Source organism: Poecile atricapillus, chromosome 28 (assembly GCF_030490865.1).
Source record: "Poecile atricapillus isolate bPoeAtr1 chromosome 28, bPoeAtr1.hap1, whole genome shotgun sequence".
Taxonomy (NCBI): Eukaryota; Metazoa; Chordata; class Aves; order Passeriformes; family Paridae; genus Poecile; species Poecile atricapillus.
In genome coordinates this window covers 1,041,451-1,064,127 of record NC_081276.1, presented here as the reverse complement: position 1 = coordinate 1,064,127, position 22,677 = coordinate 1,041,451, and the positions used below count along the sequence as shown (strand labels likewise).

The following is a 22,677-nucleotide window of genomic DNA, read 5'->3' as shown; positions in this document are numbered from 1 at the left end:
CTATGGTCGGGAGGCTGTTCCGCCTCGCCGGCACCACGTGGGTGTCACCGCGGCTGCACCGGGACTTCAGCGAGGCGACACCGGGACAACAGCGACCGGCAGCGACAGCCCCGCCCCGCCCGGGCTGCAGCGGGGGGGAAAGTCCGCCCCTCCCGCTGCCGGTGTGGGAACCGGCCCGCGGCACCGCGGTCGGTGAGGCCGCCCTCGGAGCGGTATCACCGAGCGGCAGAGGAGTACGGGGCCAGTAGGAGAAGGCGGTAGGGCCGAGCCCGGTGGCAGGCAGCGGTCCCGGGCACCGGTGGCTCCGGCCCGCCCCGGTCCCGGTCCCGCAGGGTGCGCGCACTGCGCATGCTCCGGGCGGGCCGGTGCTGCAGCGCCCCCCTGCGGGCGGGAGGAGCGCGGGGGCTCCGGTACCGGCACCGGCACCGGCCGGACCCCCCAGCCCCGCTCGGTGACACCGGGACCGCGGCCCCTGACCGCCCTGGGCGCCCTCATCGGCCTTCGAGTTCACAAAAACCATGGAGTCATGGAAGGGACATGGAGGAACATCCAGTGCCGCCCCTGCCATGGCTGGGACACCTCACACTGTCCATGGACCTCCGAGCTCCATCCAACCTGGCCTGGGACATTTCCAGGGATCCAGGGACAGCCCCAGCTGCTCTGGGCACCCTGTGGCTTCCCCACCCTCCCAGAGAACAATTCCTTCCCAATGTCCCATCCATCCCTGCCCTCTGGCACTGGGAGCCATTCCCTGTGTCCTGTCCCTCCATCCCTTGTCCAAAGTCTCTCCGTGTTTCTTGTGGGGTCCCTTCAGGTCCTGAAGGCCACAATGAGCTCATCCCAAAGCTTTTCTTCTCCAGGTTGAACAATCCAAATTCTCAGCTTTAATCCCCACATCACCTCACCAGCAGCTCCCAAATTCCCAGCACGTTCCCGGTCTGTGTGAGGCAGGGACAGCGAGGACGGCGATGGAGCTGCACCCAGGACAGTGGAGCTGCACCCAGGACGGTGGATCTGCACCCAGGACGGTGGAGCTGCACCCAGGACGGCGATGGAGCTGCACCCAGGACGGCGATGGAGCTGCACCCAGGACGGCGATGGAGCTGCACCCAGGACGGCGATGGAGCTGCACCCAGGACGGTGGAGATGCACCCAGGACGATGGAGATGCACCCAGGACGGTGGAGATGCACCCAGGATGATGGAGATGCACCCAGGACGGTGGAGCTGCACCCAGGACGATGGAGCTGCACCCAGGACGGCGATGGAGCTGCACCCAGGACGGCGATGGAGCTGCACCCAGGACGGTGGAGCTGCACCCAGGACGATGGAGATGCACCCAGGACGATGGAGCTGCACCCAGGACGGTGGAGCTGCACCCAGGACGGTGGAGCTGCACCCAGGATGGTGGAGCTGCACCCAGGACGATGGAGATGCACCCAGGACGGTGGAGATGCACCCAGGATGATGGAGATGCACCCAGGACGGGTCTGGGCCCGGCTCTCTCACCCTGACAGGATGAATTATCGGCCTTCAGGGTTTCCATAGCAATCTGGTGGATTTTTAGCACCAACCCAGGCTTTTCCCAGCCTGGAAGGGAAAACTGGGAAACCTGATTAACATCCTGCTTTTCCTGAGAAACTGTTAATTGCCTTTTTGTTTAATTAGTATGTGGGGTTGATGGCAAGGAGAGGAAAGTGCTGGAAAACCTCTCCCAGTGCAGCGTTTCACCCCAAACACTGGAGTTACCCTGAAGATGATCCAGTCCAACTCCTGGCCCTGCAGAGACACCCCAACAATCCCTCCCTGCCCCAGAGCGCTGTCCAAGGGCTCCTGGAGCTCTGGCAGGGTTGGGAATGTGCCCATTCCCTGATCTCCATCCCAAATTCCTGTCACAGCCCCAGCCCTGGCTCCTGGTACCAGAGCAGAGATCACAGCTGCCTCTCGGGAGAAAGCTGCCAACTACAGCGTATTTATTATTGTTGTTATCATTATTATAATGATCATTAATATTCTATAAAGGTATTTTTAATAAGGGATGGGTTAAGTTGCAGAAGGGAGCACAAACACTGGCCGGGGTAGGAGGGCTGGGGGTCTCTGGGACGTCGCTGCCACTGAGCCAATTTTGGCCAGGAGATCCCCGTCCCCATCCCTCCCTTCCCGGGGCACCGGGACCCTTCCCCATCCCCATCCCTCCCTTCCCGGGACACCGGGACCCTTCCCCGTCCCCATCCCTCCCTTCCCGGGGCACCGGGACCCTTCCCCGTCCCCATCCCTCCCTTCCCGGGGCACCGGGACCCTTCCCCATCCCCATCCCTCCCTTCCCGGTGCACCGGGACCCTTCCCCATCCCCATCCCTCCCTTCCCGGGGCACCGGGACCCTTCCCCGTCCCCATCCCTCCCTTCCCGGGGCACCGGGACCCTTCCCCGTCCCCATCCCTCCCTTCCCGGTGCACCGGGACCCTTCCCCATCCCCATCCCTCCCTTCCCGGGGCACCGGGACCCTTCCCCGTCCCCATCCCTCCCTTCCCGGGGCACCGGGACCCTTCCCCATCCCCATCCCTCCTCTCCCAGAGCGCGCTGGGAGCCCCCCAGCTCTTCCCTCCTCACCGGGGACGGCCCGCAGGGCACCGGGACGGCGGCGGAACCTCGGGCCGAGCCCACCGGGCCCTGCCCTGCCCCGGGGGCACCCACCTGCCGCCATCTTGGGGCAGCACCCACCGCCTGCCCACCCACTCCCCCTCCCGCCGTGCCCGCGGGGCCGCCCCCATCCCCGTCCCCGCCGCCTCCATCGCCGCTCCCGCCGCTGTTGCTCCGGTGCGCCCCCGGTTTGCGGAGCGCGGCCCCTTTAAGGCTCCCGGGGAGGCGGGGCCTGGCGGGGCGTGGCTCGGGGGCGTGGCCGAGGAGCGAGGAGCGCGCGCGCGGATTGGGCGGAGCGCGCGGCGCGGCCCCGCCCATCCCCGGCGCGAGGGCGTCACGTGACCCGGCGGCGGCGCCCGGCGCGGTGGACGCTGGAGGCCCAAGATGGCGGCGGAGCTGGTGGAGGCGAAGGTGAGGGAAGCGGCGCCGCCGCCCCGCCCGCGGGGCCCGGCCGGCACCGGGCGGCTCCCGGCGCGGGGGGACGGCGGGGGGCGGCGCTCCGAACCGCGGGGGCGGCGCTCCGGGGCCGCCCTCTCGCCTTTTTACCTCAGAGACTGCCCCGCCCCGGCCTCAGGGCCGCAGCCCCCGCCGGACCTCCCGGGGCCGAACCGGGCCGGGCCGGCCCGCGGTGCTGCCCGCCTTCCTCGGGGCTGTCCCCGCGCTGGGCCTCCCCCGCTGATTCCCGCGATAAAGGATGGCCGGGGCTGCCCCCGAGCCCCCCGGGCCGGCTCCCGCTGCCCGCTCCGGGGGTGGGGCGGCTCGGTGCGGAGCTGTCCGGCGGCCGGGGCTCGGGGGAGCCGCTGGGACGGGCAGTGCCGGGGCCAGGGGCGGCCCAGGGCCCCTCTGGGATGCGGTGAAGCAAAACCATGCTTGGAGTTGTGTTTCCAAGGCGGTTTGTGGCTCGCTTCAGGCCCGGGGGAGGGGACCGGGAGGTTTTCCCGTTCCCCTCGGGATCCCGGTTCTGTGGCAGCCGCTGCTGAGGGCGCTTAAGGAGCGGTGGCAGCGGCCGGGGAGCGTTCCCTGGAAGTGTTCCCAAGGAAGTGTTCCCTGGGAAGCGTTCCCCGCCCGCAGGAGCAGCTCCTCGGCAGGGATGGGGCTGGGTGGCCGCAGGAATCCCAGCGGGAGAGGCTTTTTTGGGGTGCTCTGCCTTCCCCCTGCGATTCCAGAGGGGGGAATGCGATTCCCAGGCATCGTGGTCGCCCCAGGGGTTTTTGGTGGGGTCTGAGCCGTCCCACACGAGGGTTCCTGAGAGGAGGAACCCCCGGGAGTGTCGGGGATCTCGGCAGTCCATGTGCTCTCTCTCCCTGCTCTCACAGGGCAGGTCGAGCCCTCGGTTTGAATTGTCTGGGGTTTGTTGTTGTGTTGCTGCTCAGATCTCATCATCCTGCTGGGCCTTCCTTCCTTCCAAATGGAAACTCTGGGCTCCAGCTCCGCTTCCCACCCCAGGAGTCCTGGGTGAGGTGCTGTAGGAGCAGCTCCCACAGGAGGAATTCCTGTCTCCTGTGCTCCTGGCATGCCCTGGTGCCTCCTGCTGCTGTGTCTTGATGGATTTTTCTTTCCAAATACACCTTTTATGCTCAAATCCCTCAGGGAGAACAATGCTCTCCCCATTTCCTAACACAGCTTAATGATCCTGGTGGGATTTGATCAGACTGGCTGATCTTTGAGGTCTTTTCCAACATTAATGATCCCTATTCTGTTTTTTAGTTGAAGAAAACTGAGGCACAGAGTAGATTTCTCCAGGATTTCACAGGTGGTGTCTGCTGGAGCAGTACCATGAATCCAGGGCTCTGAAATCCTGACTCTCTGGCAATTAAACATTTTTTTTCTCTCCTCTTTAGTCATCAGTCTTTTTTTCCCCTCATCAGGGATATTTTGGGAGTCATCACGACTCCCAGAAGTTCTAACTACAGACAGTGACATAACAGCTTTTGGGTTTTCAGATTAAATGACATATGTAAGGGAAAAGGAGAAAATCAAATGGCATTTTCTCTCATCTAATTCCCACACATCCAAAAGTGGCAGTGAAACATTTCTGGAAACAGTTGTAGCTTTCTTAATTTAAAAAAATCTGTAGCTGGTTTATTCCAGGAAATGATAAGGTTGTTAGATTATATTTTATGCTTTCTTTTTAATTATTAATTCAGGAGTGGGGTAGAGGTTGGGGAAGATCTGCTGGATCTTTGCTGCTGTTTTTTTTAGTGGGATTTCTTCTTGAATTCCCATATTCCTCACAAACCAGCAAGGATGTGGAGTGAATATGTGTGGATATCAACCAAGTTAATTTCCTGGACAGCTTGAATTTTCCAACCCATGTACTTTATAAGCCGTTTTTTTGCAGTTCTAAGGCTGTTTGGTGTTTAGGGAACTGAAATGCCAACCTGGAGCTGTGGGTTTAACAGGAGGAATTCCTGGTTTCTGACGGGAAGTTGCTGACAGTTACAGGCCTGAATTGCCACAGAGAGGGAGTTTAAGAAGACTGAGCTGGGTTTTGCTGCTTATCAGAGGCTGAAATTGATAATTCCAGTGTGACACCAAGGCAGCTCCTGGCTGAGTTCACAGGGAAGTGCTTGGCATTGTTCTCCTGGGAACACACTGCTCTCTTTAGCAATCTGAATATCCTTCCATACTCTAAAATATGTGGTTTTTTAAAGATCCCGTGGCCCTAGGGAGGATTCTGGAGGGGTTTTCCCATCCAGAAATCCAGGAGTGGTGGCTCCAGTTCGCCTCAGCCTCTCCCAGCTCGGATTGATTTTCTTCCTGTGCCTTGCACTGACACCATTTGGGATGAAGTTTTCCATATTTCTCTGGGAATTTTGGATGCCTCGGGCTGGTGAAAGAGTTCATGAGCTCTTTCACAAGTGAGGCTCTTGGTTTAGATCTCTGAGGTCGTTCCTGCTTCCAGCTGAGCTGTCTTGAGGATGCTTAGCACTGTCAAAGTGATTTTTGAGTCATTTGATGACTGTGCTGGTGGTTTTGTCATTTAGGTGATATTTCAGTGGGTGATCTCTGCGTTTGTGTTGCTCAAACAAGAAATGGGAACCAAAATCAGGTGACAGCCGCGGGTTTGGACAGGTTTGGGGTCTTTCTTTGAGGGAGAATTTTTAATATCTTGCCTTGTAGTTATAAAATGAGAACTGCACTTTTGCCTTTTATAACTATGAGAACATCTTTTAATTTTTTATCCCCCAGAACATGGTGATGAGTTTCCGAGTCTCAGATCTTCAGATGTTGCTGGGTTTTGTTGGCAGGAGTAAAAGCGGACTAAAACACGAACTAGTGACCCGAGCTTTGCAGCTGGTCCAGTTTGACTGCAGCCCCGAGGTGTTCAAGAAGATCAAGGAGCTCTACGAGACTCGCTACAACAAGAAGGGCTCGGACGTGGCGCAGCCGCCGGCGCCGCACCGGGCCGAGGCCCTGGCCCTGCACTCCTCCTACGAGCGCGGCAGCGCCGTGCCCCGGACTCTGCCCACCACCAACATTGACTACCCTGCCCTCTACGGCAAATACCTGAACGGACTGGGCAGGTTGCCCCCCAAAGTGGCCAAGCCCGAGGTTCGCTTGGTGAAGTTGCCCTTTTACACCACCCTGGACGAGCTGTTGAAGCCGACAGAGTTAGGTGAGTTTGGGGCGTGTTTGTGTTGATTAAAACACGGCGTTTTCGAGGGCTTTGTAAAGTGGCTGATGGATGTGGGGCTGAGACCCCTCCTCAGCCCCTTCTCTCTCCCCCCACGCTCAGAGTTTACAGAGGAATATTGAGCTCTGCGCTTGCCAGGGCTTGAAGGTGGCTGATAAAAGAGGGAGAGCGGCTTTTGACACGGAGAGAGAGAGTGCTGGGAAAGTGGAATGGTTTTAAACTGAAAGAGGAGAGATTTTGATGGGATATTGGGGAGCAATTCTTCCCTGTGAGGATGAGGAGGCCCTGGCACAGGGAAGGAGAAGCTGTGGCTGCCCCTGGCAGTGCCCAAGGCCAGGTTGGAGCACCCTGGCACAGTGGAAGGTGTCCCTGCCTGTGGGATGGAATGGGATGATCCTTCAGGTCCTTCTCAATCCAAATCCTGTGCTCCTGTGATTTTCCTCAGACCTGGAATGTGGTCACTTCAGGATGTAACTTGGAAGCCCACCTTGTTTGGTTCCTGTGGATTATGGAGCCATATTCTACACCAATGCTGGTTTCCAGCACTAAAAATCCCTCACCTGAAGCACCCTATGGATAAAAGAGGGTGGCAACACCTCAAACTGTATTTTTGACTTTTTTTTTGTGCTTGTCACAGTTATTTGTGTGTGGTGCCGTGTGTTTTGAGGGATAACCAGTAAAACTGGAAGAAGAGTTTATTCCCCGGGGTTTGGAGACTGGTTCTTCATTATTTTCATTTGGAGAAACAAAGCATATTGTTAACTGATGTTAAATAGAATGTTCTGGTAGCAAATTCATCGTGTCCAGAGAAGTTGTGTTCTGCTGAGTGTCTCATAAATTCATGTGGTAATGTCAGAATTCTCTACCAAATGATTCTACAACTTGAGCTGGTCTGGTTTTGCTGAAAAGATATTTGTTGTGGCTTGGAGAAAAAAAAATAGATGAAGATTTGATTGTGCAGAAACAAAAAGAAAAAGGACTAATTAGTCAGATTTCATATAATTTCTTTTTCATTTGAAGGCATTAATGCAGTGACAAAACAGCTGAGTGGTGACAGAGTCAAGCTCAAACATTATAATTGTGTGAGGAATGGTTTGTTCAGTGTTAAATGCGTGTTAGTCAGCAATTCCAATATGGGATTTTGAAGGAAAACAAATTCCCAGGAGGTGGAAGCATCCAGAGACAGCAGAGCCTGGATACACTCACTGGGATTACCAGATTTTGTTTGGAGTTGCCATTAAATCTCCTCTGCACCAGCTCGGAACCGAGGGCTCGTTAAGCGCCGGTGACACCTCCCCTGGGCCAGCCTGGTTTCTGTGGAACCAGGAGGAGTCTCAAACCTGAGCAGGTGCCCTGCACCTCCCACATTTTCACCTTCTTTTTTAGCAGCAGTTTAATTTTTATATCAAGGAAGAGTGAGGTGATATAAATGTAAAATAAACTGTGAGCAGCTTCTCGCTTTTCCTAATCAGGTTTGCTTTGTCTTTGTGAGGCTGAACAATCAGCAGGACTCGGTTTATGGGCAGTTTCTTAATCAGAAATATTAAAATTACTTTCTGTTATTGTCCTTGTCAATCATCACTTGCTAAAAATACCTCGTGAAATGCTTTATTTTCTGCTGCTTGTTTTTGTCAGCAGATATTTGGACGGAAACTGGAATTGAACAAAAGTTCCATAAAGATATCTTGATTCTTACCTTTAAAATTTATTTTTGCAAGCTCCATTTGCATTTTTAAAGCAGAAAAGGGAGCAAAGGGAAGCACCTTTGGAGTGACTCAAGTTGTCACCAGATCTTCCAAGAGCTGCTGAGGTTTTATCCTTCCTTCATCTCCTCTTTTCCATACAGAAGTGCACTTTCCTACTCCCGAAATCCTCTTGGCTTTGAATAACCATGCAGTGGAAGTGAGGCAAAGCAAAACACCCAATTCTCACTAAATCATTTTTAAAAAGCCATTTTAGCACTTCCTCTTTGTGTTCCTCCCGTGACTTTCAGCAGCTCAGGGTCTGAACTTTGCTTAGAGACACCAAACAGAAAAAAAACAGGTTTGGATTGAAGTAAAGATTGCAACAAAAGTTTCCCACGTCTCAAGCTTCATTTTCCCCACATTAAATGCACTTGATCTTAAAATTATCAATGTGCAAAAGGCCACAGTTAATGCTGGGCTCTTGTTAAACATCTCTGAGGGTGAGCTGCTGTCCCACCCTCAAGGTCAGGGGGTTGGAAGTCGTGTTTTGTCTCTTCCAGCTGCTTTTTGTGTCTCTTTTTTATTATCTGAGCTAATCTTTTTTGTTGCTGGGGTTGTTTTCTTTCTCTTCCAGAACCCGCCTGCTCAGTCTGGTTGGTTTTGGGCTTTTGTGTCAGGCTCAGGTCTCCTCTTGGGCTTCTTGAGGATGTGGTCACACTGACACCACTGATGTGGTGAACTGATGGCTCTTCAATTATTTGAGGGGTGGAAAAGTAATAAAATAAAAAGAGGAAAATCCAATCCAAAGCCTGTGCTGATTGTATTCAACAGTGAGCAACAATGAGCAAAGCTCTAATCAAAGCAGAATTACCAAAACAGGTGAAAACTGCAATTCTGGGGTGTTGGGGAAAACAAGACTTGGAGATAAACAGAGCATAACAATCACCTCGTGCTCAGAGCTGCTGTTCTCAGTTTGATGGACGCTCTTTCCTTCCCTCCTCAGTTCCACAGAATAATGAGAAGCTTCAGGAAAGTCCGTGCATTTTTGCATTAACACCAAGACAAGTGGAGCTGATCAGAAATTCCAGGTACTCCTCACTGGGTATTAACAGTTCAAGAAAATGCAGCTGCATAATTCCATAATTCCTCCGTGTTCCCTGCCTGTGGAAGCTTTTGTTCTCTGCAAGGAAACGGGATTTGTGTGAGGACATCAGGCTGCTCCTCATGTAAAGCAAAGAGCTTTGGGGGAAGTGGGAGCTGCAAATTCACCCATCCAAGTCCTTAAGTTTCACTTGTGCTGCTCTAATCTCCCTCTGGAATGGTGCATTTGGGCAGGAAAAGTGGGATGGAATCATCGATGACCTAAATTCTGTGCTGGAGTGGTGGTGTGAGTGTCTGCAGCCTTTCTTTTGCATGCCAGGTTCAAAAGGCAGAGTGTGAGGCTGTTTGCATCTGAAAGGAAACTTCCTTGATGGGGAGGAGGCTGCAGGAACTGCCTGAGGAAACATCTCGGATTAGGATTTACCCTGACCTCTGTCAGATGCAACTTTTGAGTCAAACAAAGCCTGTCCTCAGAGGTGCCACTGCAGGCAGGGAGGTTTCCTCTTGGCTGACCTCCTCTCTTCATGCACAACAATTCCTCCAAAAACTCAACATCAAACCTTTAAATATTTCTCTTTATCGTCAAATAAAGAGAAAGAATATCTTGGTTATTTTGCCTCCTGGTTAGAACACCCTTGTTGTGTCTTCCATTCCTTTCCTGATTCCAGTTAAAATCCTGCCAGGAGTAGCCCTGATGGAGGTTGCAGAATTCACAGTGGGGCCTTAATATTCAGTCCCTTGATTTGCATGAACAGCTTCAGCTGAATAATTAAACACAGAGAGTCTTGAACACTGTCAGGTAAACCTGACCTTAAAACCCAGTTTTTATAAATTCTCACAAATCACCAGAAGGCACCTGAGCAGTTTTAAAAACCCAGAGAAAAGCTGTAGGTTGGTGCATCAGGAAAAAAAAAAAAATAATAATAATTACAGGACCACTGATATTTGCAGGGGGAATTGTCCAATTTAAATAAAGTTCTGTGAGGTAATTTTTTAAAGGTCTATTTAAAAAATTAAGAACAATTACTAAAATGCTTGAGTCTGTCAGCTGGTTTGGGTGATTTTGGTGGGGGTAGGGATTTTTTATTTACATAATTAATTTGAAGTTTCTGTTCTTTCATTTACCAGGGAGTTGCAACCCGGTGTGAAATCGGTTCAGGTGGTGCTCAGGTAGGTCTGGGCTGGGTTCATTGAACATCTGGGGCAGAGCAGGGGAGGAGGGAATGTTCCAGCAAAACCCAGCAAGTTCCAACATGGATTTCATGGCTCCAGAGAGAATTTCCTGTGAAGTTTTCATCCCTGGGCCTCGCAGGAGCATCTTAAACTCCACTTTAGAACCTGGAGCAGAAGCAGCAGAGTCCCACCTGGATGGGCTGTGCTGAGGCAGCGTGGGCTGGGATGGGGAATGGGATGGGCCTGTGGGAGCTGGGGCTGTGCAGAGTGTTGGGATTTTATGGGATGTGTTGTTTCTGCCCAGAATCTGCTACACAGACACCAGTTCCCCTCAGGAGGATCAGTACCCTCCCAACATCGCCGTCAAGGTGAACCACAGCTACTGCTCCGTGCCGGTAAGGACTGGGCAATTAGGGAGGAAAACTGGGGGGAATCTGGGGGGGAAATATTTGTGGAATTTGGAAGGAAATTGCTTTCCTGATGAATGCCAGACTCTAGAAGTGCACTGCCTACTTTAAAGCTAATTTTTTTTATGGATTAGCCATGTTGTTAATGAACTGTTCTGTATAAAGGCTCCGTCCTGTTTACTTTGTGCTCCAGCTGTACTCAGCTCATCCCTGGGGCTGAGTGGAATTTAATGGAGCTGATCAATAGATGTACCCTGAGTAAAAAATGAATATCTGTATTTAACCTTTCTGCTCTAGGGCTACTACCCCTCAAACAAACCCGGGGTGGAACCCAAGAGGCCCTGCAGGCCCATCAACCTCACCCACCTCATGTACCTGTCGGCGGCCACCAACCGCATCACGGTCACCTGGGGCAACTACGGCAAGGTGAGAGCCCAGGGAGCGCCCAGAGCTCCCCAGGCAGCCCTGCAGAGCAGCCTCCTCATCCTCTCCTGCCTCTCTCCCCAGAGCTACTCGGTGGGGCTGTACCTGGTGCGGCAGATGACCTCAGCAGAGCTGCTGCAGAGGTTGAAAACCATCGGCATCAAGCACCCGGAGCTCTGCAAAGCGCTGGGTGAGTGGCTCAGGAAGGGCCTGTGTGCAGCCTGCTGGGGAATAACCACCACCATTCACACCTCTGCTTCCCTCCAGCTGTGTAAACCCCACTTTTTATCTGAACAGACTCGCTGAGCTGTGGGTGAGTCGTGGGAGGTCACCCCAGACCCGTGGTTCTGGTGGCTCTGCGGCAGCTCTGTAGTTGGATTTAGGATTTGTCGTGCCGGTGTCGTTGTGGCTGGAAGGGCTTCATGCCTTCACCTGAGTCAGTGTGAGCAGCATTGACCCTCGGGATTTCCAAAGGAGATTTCTGGAGCGGGGGATCCTGGTGACAATGTCCTGCTGCCCCAGTCCCTGGGAGTCCCTGGGGTGGCAGTGGGATGTCACCAGCAGCACTTTGATATGCCTTGAGAGCTTCAGAGAAGAGATGGTCCCCAGAGATGCTTATCCCAAACCACTCAGGTAAATCCTCCTGGTATGAGGCACATGTAAAACATTACTGGAAATGAGGGGAAATTACCTTTCCATGGTGGAATCTGACCTGGATTGATGAGCGTGGAAGATTCCCAATTTTTCACGTTGCTGGACAAAACCTCACTGTTTAATTCTGCGTGGGAGAACTTATCCCGTGATCCTGACAGTCTTTAAAACTGTCCAGATCCTGGAAAGCTCTTCCCAAGGATCCCAGGATGGTTTGGGTTGGAAGGGACCTTAAATCCCACCCAGTGCCACCCCTGCCATGTCAGGGACACCTCCCACTGTCCCAGGAGCTCCCAGCCCCATCCAGCCTGGCCTTGGGCACTGCCAGGGATCCAGGGGCAGCCACAGCTGCTCTGGGCACCCTGTGCCAGGGCTGCCCACCCTCACAGAGAGGAATTTCTCCTGCACATCTTAACCTCAATTTCCCCTCTTCAAGCCATTCCCCCTTATCCTGTCACTACAATTCCTGGAGAAGAGCCCCTTTCCGGCATCCCTGGAGCCCCTTCAGGGACTGGAATGCTGCTGGGAGGTCTCCACTCAACCTTCTCTTCTCCAGGCTGAACTTCTTCAGCCTGTCAGTCTTGGAGGTGGATTGTAGTTCACAGGGAAGGTGATGATTCCAGCTGTATCCAGTCTGCAGACACATGGAGGTCAGGCAGGGATCAGTTGTATTTGGTGACTTTAAATAAAACCAAATAAGAGCAGTGTCTTATTTCAGCTTCTTTGTGTTTTCATGCTTGGAAGTGGTTTGGATATCCAGAACTGAGGAGCTCCTGAACTTTGCTTTTCTAGCCCTGGTCTGCTCTGCAAAGAATTCCCTGTCACTGAAGCTGCCCTTTGGCTTCACATCTCACTGCTGAATCATCTTCCTTTGCATGAAATTCTGTGTAATACAAGAACATTGAGAACAGGTTCTGGCTTTGGATCCAAAATCCTGATCAGGAGATCCTAGGAAATTCTCCTTCCCATGTCTCCCAGTAATTGATGCACAGAGAAGGCTCTTGCAAAGAGCTTCATAAAAAATTAAGCTCGGATGAAAAGGCTCCTAATGTGAGGAAAACAAGCCCAAATCTTGTAATCTCCTGGGAATTTCACATCTCAGAAGTCACTCTCTAATTAAAGCTGGGTGTTGCAGAGCTGCATGTAGCCTCATTGTCTGGAGACATCTTGTTATGATCTGAAAAGGTCAAAAGAAATGGTTGGCTTGCTCCAAAGAAAAACGGTGATGGAAGTGTCAGAGGCAGTTGCAGGCAACAGTGGGAGCAGCAGCTCCTCCTCAGGACCTGGGGAGCACTTCAAAGCTGGTTTTGTTGATTCTTGCACCTTGGTGTGGGACCTGCACACGTGGGACCTGCCCATCTGCTGCTTTCTTTGATTTCCCTGCTGCTCCTCTGGGTTTTCCTTTCAGGCTGCAGCAGCAGGGGCAGGATTCCTCCTTTCCTCACATCTGATTCTTCCCAGCTCTGCCTGGCTCTGAGCTGTCTGCCTGGGCACCTCTGGGCCTGTTTGTGGTTCCTGTGGAATGTTCTGGAATAAAAGAGGTGGCCAAGGAGTGCTGAGAGGAGGCTTGATAACCTGATGGAAAAGGGATGGGATGTGTTTTCCCTCCCAGTTGGATTGTTTGCTCGCTTTTTGGGGGGACATTTCCCCCGTCCTGCTGCCACAGAGCTCAGGAGAGAGCAAACCCCACCGTGCCCAGGCTGAATCCATGTGCTCACTCCCTCCCTGACAGGGAAAATGATCCATACACACCCCAGGGCTGGGGTGAGCTGTTCCCCCTGTGCTGCCAAGGCTGGGGTTTGGTAAATGTTGTGTTCTGTGCTCTCCCTGCAGTGAAAGAGAAGCTACGCCTGGACCCAGACAGTGAAATCGCCACCACCGGGGTCCGAGTGTCCCTCATCTGTCCGGTGAGTCCCTGCAGGATTGGCATGGAACTGGAGTTTGGGTTGGAAAGGAACCCAAACCCACCCAGTGCCACCCCTGCCATGGGCAGGGACACCTTCCACTGTCCCAGGCACTTCTAGGGATCCAGGGGCAGCCACAGCTGCTCTGGGCACCCTGTGCCAGGTCCTCCCCACCCTCACAGGCAGGAATTCCTTCCCAATATTCCCTCTGGCAGTGGGAAGCCATTCCCTGTGTCCTGTCCATCCCTTGTCCCAAGTCCCTCTCCAGCTCTCCTGGAGCCCCTGTAGGCACTGGAACCCCAGCTCTCCCAGTTTGCTGCAGAGCCAAGGAGCTCTGTTTTAGTCTGGTTTTGTCAAGAACTGCACTCCCAGACCCGCTTTCCAAGCTCACAGATGTTTTTTTCCTCCTGAGGGGATGTGGGGGCTCCTTGCCAGGTGTCCTGGCTGATGCTCTGCTCTCTGGTCCCACAGCTGGTGAAGATGCGCCTGTCGGTGCCGTGCCGGGCCGAGACCTGCGCACACCTGCAGTGCTTTGATGCCGTCTTCTACCTACAGATGAATGAGAAAAAGCCCACATGGATGTGCCCTGTGTGTGACAAACCTGCCCCCTACGACCAGCTCATCATTGATGGGTGAGTTTTGCACCTCTCTGCCCTCTCCCCTTCCCCACTGGGTGCAGCATCCAGCTCTTGGTTGAAGTTCACTTTGAAACTCTTTGAAAGTTTATTCTGCTGGTGCATAGTATTGTGTTTTCAGTGTCTTGGTGTGTTAGAGCAAGTGGGGATGTGCTGGGAGGGAGCAGGTTTGTGGTGCAGCACTTTTGGGGCAGGTTTGGAAGCAGCTTTTGTTGCCCCCAAATGCTGGGAGTCCTCTGTGGACTGGGCACCGACGTCCTTGTGGTGCTGGCCGGGGACTGGTGGAACAACACACGTGGCTCCTGCCTGCTGGGAAATGATCTCCACCCTCCTGGCTGCCTGGCTGGCCTCCACTGCAGGTTCCCTCAAGAGCAGGGAGAGTTTGGAGCGATGTTTGGGGTGCCTCCAGCTCCCCTGGCACAGGGAAGTGAGCAGACCAGTCTGTTCCCAGCCTCACCGAGGGTTTCTGGAGCGTTGCTGCCTTTGTGGGCCGTGGGCAGATCCAGGAGCTGTGGCTTTGCAGGCAGCCTGGAGCAGCCTCAGCACAGATAACCTGTTTGCTTTGTCCCCTGGCCAACCCTGACAGGAAAATCCAGTTCCTTGGAGATCTCAGTCAGGGGAGAGATGAAGGGGAAGCTGCGAGGGGTTGGATTGTGGAACCCCCATGGGTCAGCCATGCCCGTGTCCTGCATGAGGAGGAGCAGGATGTCCCTGGAGAAGGCTCAGCAGACTTTTGTCCCTGCTTAGGGCTGGCTTTGGTGCCAGTTCTGTTGGGGGAAGTCCTTCCCAGATTCCCTGGAAGTGAGAGAGGGAAGCTGGCACTCAGCTGGGCGCTGGGAGTCGAGAAAGAGCCGGAGGCTGCTGAGCAGGGAGGGAGGTGGTTGGTCAGGTCTGGGATGCTCAGGGCCTCGTCAGCTTTTTGGGAGCTGCAGCTTGGTGGTTGCTGTGCTGGTGATGGGATTGGCTGTGGGAACAATTCCTACAGGAGCTGGGCAAAGCTGAAACTCTCCCACTGGGATGCCACAAAGGTTTCCTGATCTTGGAAATCTTTCCACTAGGAGTTCTCCTTCCTCCTGAAGGAAAATGCTCAAGTCCAGGAGGGAGTGAGGCCTGGCAGAGCAGCATTTCCAAATAAACATCCCAGGCAAACGGTGGGACACGGGGAATAAAGCAAGTCCCTGCTTTCTCTGGAATCAGGGCCTCATTCCAGGTGTATTTTCATGGTTTCACTGTGTCCCTGTTGCAGGAATGTTGTTCTGGTGGCTACTGTGGAGATTTGGGAAATAAAACTAGGAAGGAGGGGAAGTGCTGCTTGTTGGATTGCTGAGTTCCCAGTGCCAGAGGATACCTCACCTTTTGCTAAAGCCTCGCTGGGAATGTCCCTGGGAATGTCCCGTGGGATGGGGCAGCAGTGCTGGGAAACCTGGTGAAGAGGCAAAACTGTCTGTAATTGTTGCTAATTAAGCTGGTAGTTGATGCTTTGGGTGCATGGACAGGAAGGGCTGGGATGGTTTTGCACTGTCAGAACCTGCACTGGTTTTATGAGGAACAAAGTCTGTGACTCCGAGGACTCCCAGCTCAAGAGCCAGCAGCAGATTCCTTCTAAATGCAGGGTTACTGCAGGGGTGTGACAGCTCCTCCTGTCCCCTCTGCAGGCTCCTGTCCAAGATCCTGACAGAATGTGAAGATGCAGATGAGATCGAGTACCTGGTGGATGGCTCCTGGTGCCCCATCCGAGCTGAGAAGGAGCGGAGCTGCAGCCCTCAGTGCCCAATCCTGGTTCTAGGTGAGTGTCCCTGGCGAAAATCAGAATTCCAGAATGGCTTGGGTTGGAAGGGACCTGCAGGATCATCCAGTCCCACCCCCTGACATGAGCAGGGACACTTTTTTAACTCTCCCAGGTTGCTCCAAGACCTGTCCTGTCCTGTCTTGGACACTTGCAGAGATCCACAGCTGCTCTGGGCACCCTGTGCCAGGGCCTGCCCACCCTCACAAGGAAGAACTGCTCCCCAATATTCCCTCTGGCACTGGGAAACCATTCCCTGTGTCCTGTCCCTCCACCCCTTATCCAAGTCCCTCTCCAGCTCTCCTGGAGCCCCTTTAGGCTCTGGAAGCGGCTCTGAGGTGTTCCTGGAGCCTTCCCTTGTCCAGGCTGACCAGCCAGGAGTGTTGGATCCTCCCCTGAGCTGGGCACGAGTGGTTTCAGCTCCTCCTGCCCCCTGCCAGGTTCCTCGGACATGAATGGGCTCCTGGCCACGGCCAACGGGACGGGCGAGAACGGCAAAGCCCCGGCAGACGTTGTGGATTTAACACTGGACAGCTCATCCTCGGAGGAGGACGAGGAGGAGGATGAGGAGGAGGATGATGACGATGAGGGACCCCAGCCCAAACGACGCTGCTCTTATGAGAAAGGTTTAGTCTCTGCCTGCTGACTGCAGCCACGGCTCGCAATTCCCAACGGACAGACTTGAATACTCTGGTGCTTATTAAACTGGAGGAGGGGGAGAACGTCCTCTCCCACCTCATCTCCCTCCCTCCCTCATCTCCTGTGACTTTCCTATTCCAATTACTCATTAAAACGAGAGAGAAAAAAGAGAGAAAAAAAAAAACACAAAAACAAAAAAACGACACAAACAAAACAAAAACCATTGAGCTGCTTCTTGGTTGGAAAACGACCCCACTCAGAGCCTGACCCTGAACTGGAGCCTGAAGTCAAGAAAGTGTCTTAAGCCAGGCAGGATCCTCCCTCACCTGGATCCCGGGATCGGGGGAGCTCCCCTGCACACCTCCAGGACACCCACCCCTGCATCTCCAAAGCCGTGTGTGCAGTTTGATCCTCTTGTTAATTAACCATTCCTTAATTAATCGAAAGGTTTTGCTGGACGTGTGAGTCCGGGGCGGGGCGGGAGGGGGGAGCGGGGAGGGCTGGGGGGGGGTTGTATAACCCAGGATTTGGGGGGGTTTGTAGGGTGGGGCTGGGGGGCATGGGGTGCCAGGGGTGAGATGTCCGGTTGGAAGCGCACTGTTCTAGCTCGGAGCTCCAGCAGCTCTGCACCTCATGTAAAGAGACACGTTTGGAATTTTAACCTAATCCCAAGGGAAGTGTAGAGATTTGTGCAGTAGTGACTCGTTTTAGTTGAGCAGAAGCCATGGGGGGGGCGGGGGTGGGAGGGGGGGGCTTGAACCACAGATCTGTTGTATTTTTGAAGTGCAATAACTTTGGTGTTTTTGAAGACTGACAAGGGCTGCGCATTCCCTTTTCGTTGAGGTTGGTTCTGGAGGCGGCGGCCGTGGCCTGAGGGCCACCCCCAGGCCTGGGGCTGGGGACAGTGACCTGCAGGCCACCCCCAGGCCTGGGGACAGTGGCAGTGGCCTGCAGGCCACCCCCACACCTGGGCACACCTGGCACATGAGCAGGAGCAGGGCAGGGGGGTCCTTCCAGAAGATGCCGGGTGGGGGAATCTCAGTTTTTAGCCAACTACCTCGGTAACTCCAATTCAGGTTTCTTTGAGTCCCGAGCCCGTCCCGGGCGGGTGCGAGGGCAGGGCCCGGGCGCTGCCGCCGCCCCGGCCCCTCCACTTCTCTGTCCCAGCCTTTGGCCCCAGAGCCAAAGCTCCTCCTGTGCTCTTTGGTGGCAAAACGTTGTTGCTTTTGAGTTTGCGAAGCGTCACCTTTTTGACTTTGTCTTGGAGAGTTTCTGTCCCGGCCTTTGCGTCAGCTCTGCTGTTCCCACTGGCTCCTCCCGGCTCTGGTTTGCTCTGGACCTCGCTGGCTTTTCCCCCTGGAGCTCAGGATAACCCCGGGAGGGAGCTGGCCCTGCCCCTGGGGTGGGTGAGGAGCAGGGGGGATGTCCCTGTGCCCCGTGCTGGGCTGAGACCCCCGAGGGTCTTGGTGTTGCTGGGCACTGCCAGACCCCAAACCTTCCATCCTCCCCCATCCTCCCCTCTGGGTACCCCAAACCCTCCATCCTCCCCATCCCTCCCCTCTGGGTACCCCAAACCCTCCATCCTCCCCCATCCCTCCCCTCTGGGTACCCCAAACCCTCCATCCTCCCCCATCCTCCCCTCTGAGTACCCCAAACCCTCCATCCTCCCCATCCCTCCCCTCTGGGTACCCCAAACCCTCCATCCTCCCCTCTGGGTACCCCAAACCCTCCATCCTCCCCCATCCCTCCCCTCTGGGCACCCCAAACCCTCCATCCTCCCCTCTGGGTACCCCAAACCCTCCATCCTCCCCATCCCTCCCCTCTGGGTACCCCAAACCCTCCATCCTCCCCCATCCCTCCCCTCTGAGTACCCCAAACCCTCCATCCTCCCCCATCCCTCCCCTCTGGGTACCCCAAACCCTCCATCCTCCCCTCTGGGTACCCCAAACCCTCCTTCCTCCCCTCTGAGTACCCCAAACCCTCCATCCTCCCCCATCCTCCCCTCTGGGTACCCCAAACCCTCCATCCTCCCCCATCCCTCACCCAGCAGCAGGGGGGCACAGAGAGGGAGGTGTTGGTGCCTTTCCCAGCACTTCCCCCTCACTCCAGAAAATTCCACATGTGGCCAATCCCACCTGGAGGGAAGAGCCCCCGAGGTCCAGCCAGAGCTGCCCTAAATCCTCGTTGGCCACTTGCCCAAAAGCAGAGACCCCTCTCCGCATTGAGGAGGGGTCCCCTGCCAGCTTGGGGGCTCCTCTCCCCCCATCTCCCAAATGGGGTGGGGGTCCCCGAGCCCCTGTGGGAGGGGGATTCTCCCTCCCCTTCCTGCCTGGCTGGGTTTTGTCTCCTGGAACGTGCAGGGGTGGGGATCAAACCCTCCCCAGCTCTGGCAGGGGGGACCCGGAGCAGCTCCCGCTCCCACAGGGACACCTGCACTCCTTGGCCCCAGGCTTTGCTTTTCCTTCTCTTTCCTGGCTGTAAGCAATATGTTTTCAGGTTGAAACGGGGGTGGGGGTGGGAAAAGGGGGATGAAAACAACTGAAGAAAACCCGGGTAGAGCTCCCAAATTAATTTTACTGTACAAAGTTCTGTGCTCGCGGCCCTGGCTGCACAGTAGCTTTAGAGTCCAGTTGTTTTCCTAATATTTTTATTCTAATTTAATTGCTTTTAAATTTTCCAGGCCAAGCAACTGTTTGGAAACACCATGCTTGTTTTAGTGCTTTCTGTTGGAGTTGGCCAGCTCTTCCTGTACATATGTTGGTTTTAATTTTTTTTTTTCTTATATCCTGTTTGGTTTTTTTCTTTGTTTTTTAAAGAGAAGAGAGAAAAAAAAACAAAACAAACAAAAAAAAAGAAAATTATTTTTCTTTCCCTCAGTACACATTCTTCAAATTATAGTGTTTGTTAAATAAAATGAAAGATTTACATTTAATTCTGTGTCGGCTTGTTGGGATTTCTGACCCCAGGGTCTCCCAAGGGGTTCCAAGGATCTCACTCAGCATCCCCAGGATCTTACCTGGGAAAATCTTCCCACAGGGCCTCCCCAACCTTCCTGGGGTCACCAGGAGCTTCCCCAGGATCCCCCCGAGCTCCTCAAGGTCTGCCTGGGATCCCCAGGAACTTGCTGGGGTTCCCCAGGATCTCCCCCAGGCTCCTGAGATCTCCGGAGGCTCCCAGGGTCGCTCCCAGCTCAGCCCGAAATGAGAGCAGGGGATTTTCATCAGGCAGGAGGGTCCTGGGGCAATCCCAGGATCTCCCTGGCCATCCCAGGATCTCCCTGGACATCCCAGGATCGCTCCAAGCAGAGCCTGGAGGGTTCTGGGGCAGCCCCGACCCCCTCCAGGTTCTCCCCCGGGGTTTGGGGGGCAGCCGGACCCCCGAGCACCCCCGGCCCGTCCCCACGGGCACCTCCTCGGTGCCACTTTGAATTCCTCCACCTCCAGCGGATTAATCATTTTATTTATGAGGCTTAAGGGCCCAAATCCCGTTAAAGCCGGGGCTTTGCCAGATAAACAGCCCGCTTTGGGGGCAGCGCGTTTGTGAAAACACAATTAGCAAACGCTGTAATCTGCACTAATTACCGGGCCATGAGCGCCGGCACTTGCCGGCAGCACCTGCAGCATGGGGGACACGGGGGACACGGGAGCCGCGAGTGGGGACACGGGAGCCGCGCCCCGGCGCCCACCCGGAGCCTCCTTCACCATCGAGTCCCTCCTGTCGGGGCGGGGGGACGGGGCCGCCCCCAGCCCGGAGCCCCCCGGCCGGAGCCCCCCGGCCGCCCCCCGGCCCCCGCCCGAGCCCGGGGACAAACCGGCCCAGTCCTACATCGCCCTCATCTCCACCGCCATCCTCTCGTCCCCCGAGAAGAAGCTGCTGCTCTCCGACATCTACCAGTGGATCATGGACCACTACCCCTACTTCAAGAACAAGGTGAGGGAGGGGCTGCGGGGCCGGGGGCGCTCCCTGGGGGTTTCCCCCCGGTTCCCAGGGTTTGGGGTGAGCGGTGCTGCTGTGGGGTGGGGACCGGGCTGGGGAACTCACCCGGCTCATCGGGAAATCCTCCGCGGTGTCCGGAGCTCGGCGGGGCCGGGGTCTCCGGGCTCGCTTTGGACTCACCGGGGAACGCCCGCGGTGCTGCCCGGACCCCGGGGCCGCGTCCTGCAGGGACCGGGGCGGGAGCGGCGGGGCCGGGGGCTCGGCCTGGGTGAGCCCTCCGGACTGAGTGACCCCTCCATGCTGAGTGACCCCTCAGGGCTGAGTGACCCCTCCGGGCTGAGTGACCCCTCCATGCTGAGTGACCCCTCAGGACCTGACTGACCCCTCAGGGCTGAGTGACCCCTCCGGGCTGAGTGACCCCTCAGGACTGAGTGACCCCTCAGGACCTGAGTGACCCCTCCATGCTGAGTGACCCCTCAGGACCTGAGTGACCCCTCAGGGCTGAGTGACCCCTCCGGGCTGAGTGACCCCTCAGGGCTGAGTGACCCCTCCGGGCTGAGTGACCCCTCCATGCTGAGTGACCCTGACCCCTCAGGACCTGAGTGACCCCTCAGGGCTGAGTGACCCCTCAGGGCTGAGTGACCCCTCAGGACCTGAGTGACCCCTCAGGGCTGAGTGACCCCTCCAGGCTGAGTGACCCCTCAGGACCTGAGTGACCCCTCAGGACCTGAGTGACCCCTCCATGCTGAGTGACCCTGACCCCTCAGGGCCTGAGTGACCCCTCAGCCTGACTGACCCTGACCCCTCAGAACCTGAGTGACCCCTCCATGCTGAGTGACCCTGACCCCTCAGGACTGAGTGACCCCTCAGAACCTGAGTGACCCCTCAGGGCCTGGCTGACCCTGACCCCTCAGGCCCGGGTGACCCCTCAGGACCTGACTGACCTTTCTGGGCGCAGGAGAAGAGCTGGCGGAACAGCGTCCGCCACAACCTGTCCCTTAACGAGTGCTTCGTCAAGGCCGGGCGCAGCGACAACGGCAAAGGCCATTTCTGGGCCATCCACCCCGCCAACCTGGAGGACTTCGCCAAGGGCGATTACCACCGGCGGCGGGCCCGGCGCCGCGTCCGCAGGTCGGGGGGCTCGGGGGGCTCGGGGGGCTCCGGGGGGCTCGGGGGGGGTCCCCAAGGAGGGGGTTCGGCTCTCAGCGCTGACCCCGTGCTCTGTTTCCCCTCGCAGGGTGAACGTCGGCTACTTCCACCCCTACGCCCTGTACGGGCTCGGCTGCTGCTGCCCCTGCTGCCCCCCGGGCCCCCCCGGGACCCCCCTGGCCCTGCCCAGGGTCCCCCAGAGCCCCCTGGCCCCGCGCTGGGGCTGGGGGCGGCTCCCGCTGCCGCGGGGCTCCGCTCCCCTCCTGCCCCGGGCCCCCTTCCTGTGACCCCCCCGGGACGTGTCCCCTGCCCCGGGTGTCCCCTGGGTGTCCCCTGTGTGTCCCCTGTGTGTCCCCTGGGTGTCCCCTGTGTGTCCCCTGGGTGTCCCCTCTGTGTCCCCTGTCACCCCCGCTCCAGCGTGGGGCTCATTCCTGGGGTCCCCACGCCCCCATCCCGGGTGTCCCCCACCGACAGGAGACCCCAGGATGGCACCCGGTGTCCCCCCATGGGCAGCACCGGGAGGGGACACCGGGAGGGGACAAGGGGACACCGGGAGAGGACACCGGGAGGGGACACCGGGAGGGGACAAGGAGACACCGGGAGGGGACACCGGGAGGGGACACCGGACACACCGGGAGGGGACATCGGGCACACCGGGAGGGGACACCGGACACACCGGGAGGGGACACCGGGCACACCGGGAGGGGACACCGGGAGGGGACACCGGACACACCGGGAGGGGACACCGGGAGGGGACACCGGACACACCGGGAGGGGACACCGGGCACACCGGGAGGGGACATCGGGCACACCGGGAGGGGACACCGGGAGGGGACATCGGGCACACCGGGAGGGGACACCGGGCACACCGGGAGGGGACACCGGGAGGGGACACCGGGCACACCGGGAGGG

At 56.3% G+C, this 22,677-nt stretch overlaps 1 protein-coding gene across 1 annotated transcript; it reads left to right on the top strand.

The window, feature by feature from the left end:
- The first annotated feature begins 2,927 nt into the window (after positions 1–2,927).
- On the top strand, positions 2,928–17,151 carry PIAS4 (protein inhibitor of activated STAT 4). Its single transcript, XM_058858380.1, has 11 exons — positions 2,928–3,050; positions 5,832–6,258; positions 8,965–9,049; positions 10,191–10,232; positions 10,540–10,630; positions 10,940–11,068; positions 11,150–11,255; positions 13,550–13,623; positions 14,092–14,252; positions 15,911–16,041; positions 16,482–17,151. Exons 1-11 carry the CDS (start codon positions 3,024–3,026, stop codon positions 16,685–16,687), a joined length of 1,479 nt encoding a protein of 492 aa, XP_058714363.1. The 5' UTR covers positions 2,928–3,023; the 3' UTR covers positions 16,688–17,151.
- Positions 17,152–22,677: the final 5,526 nt, after the last annotated feature.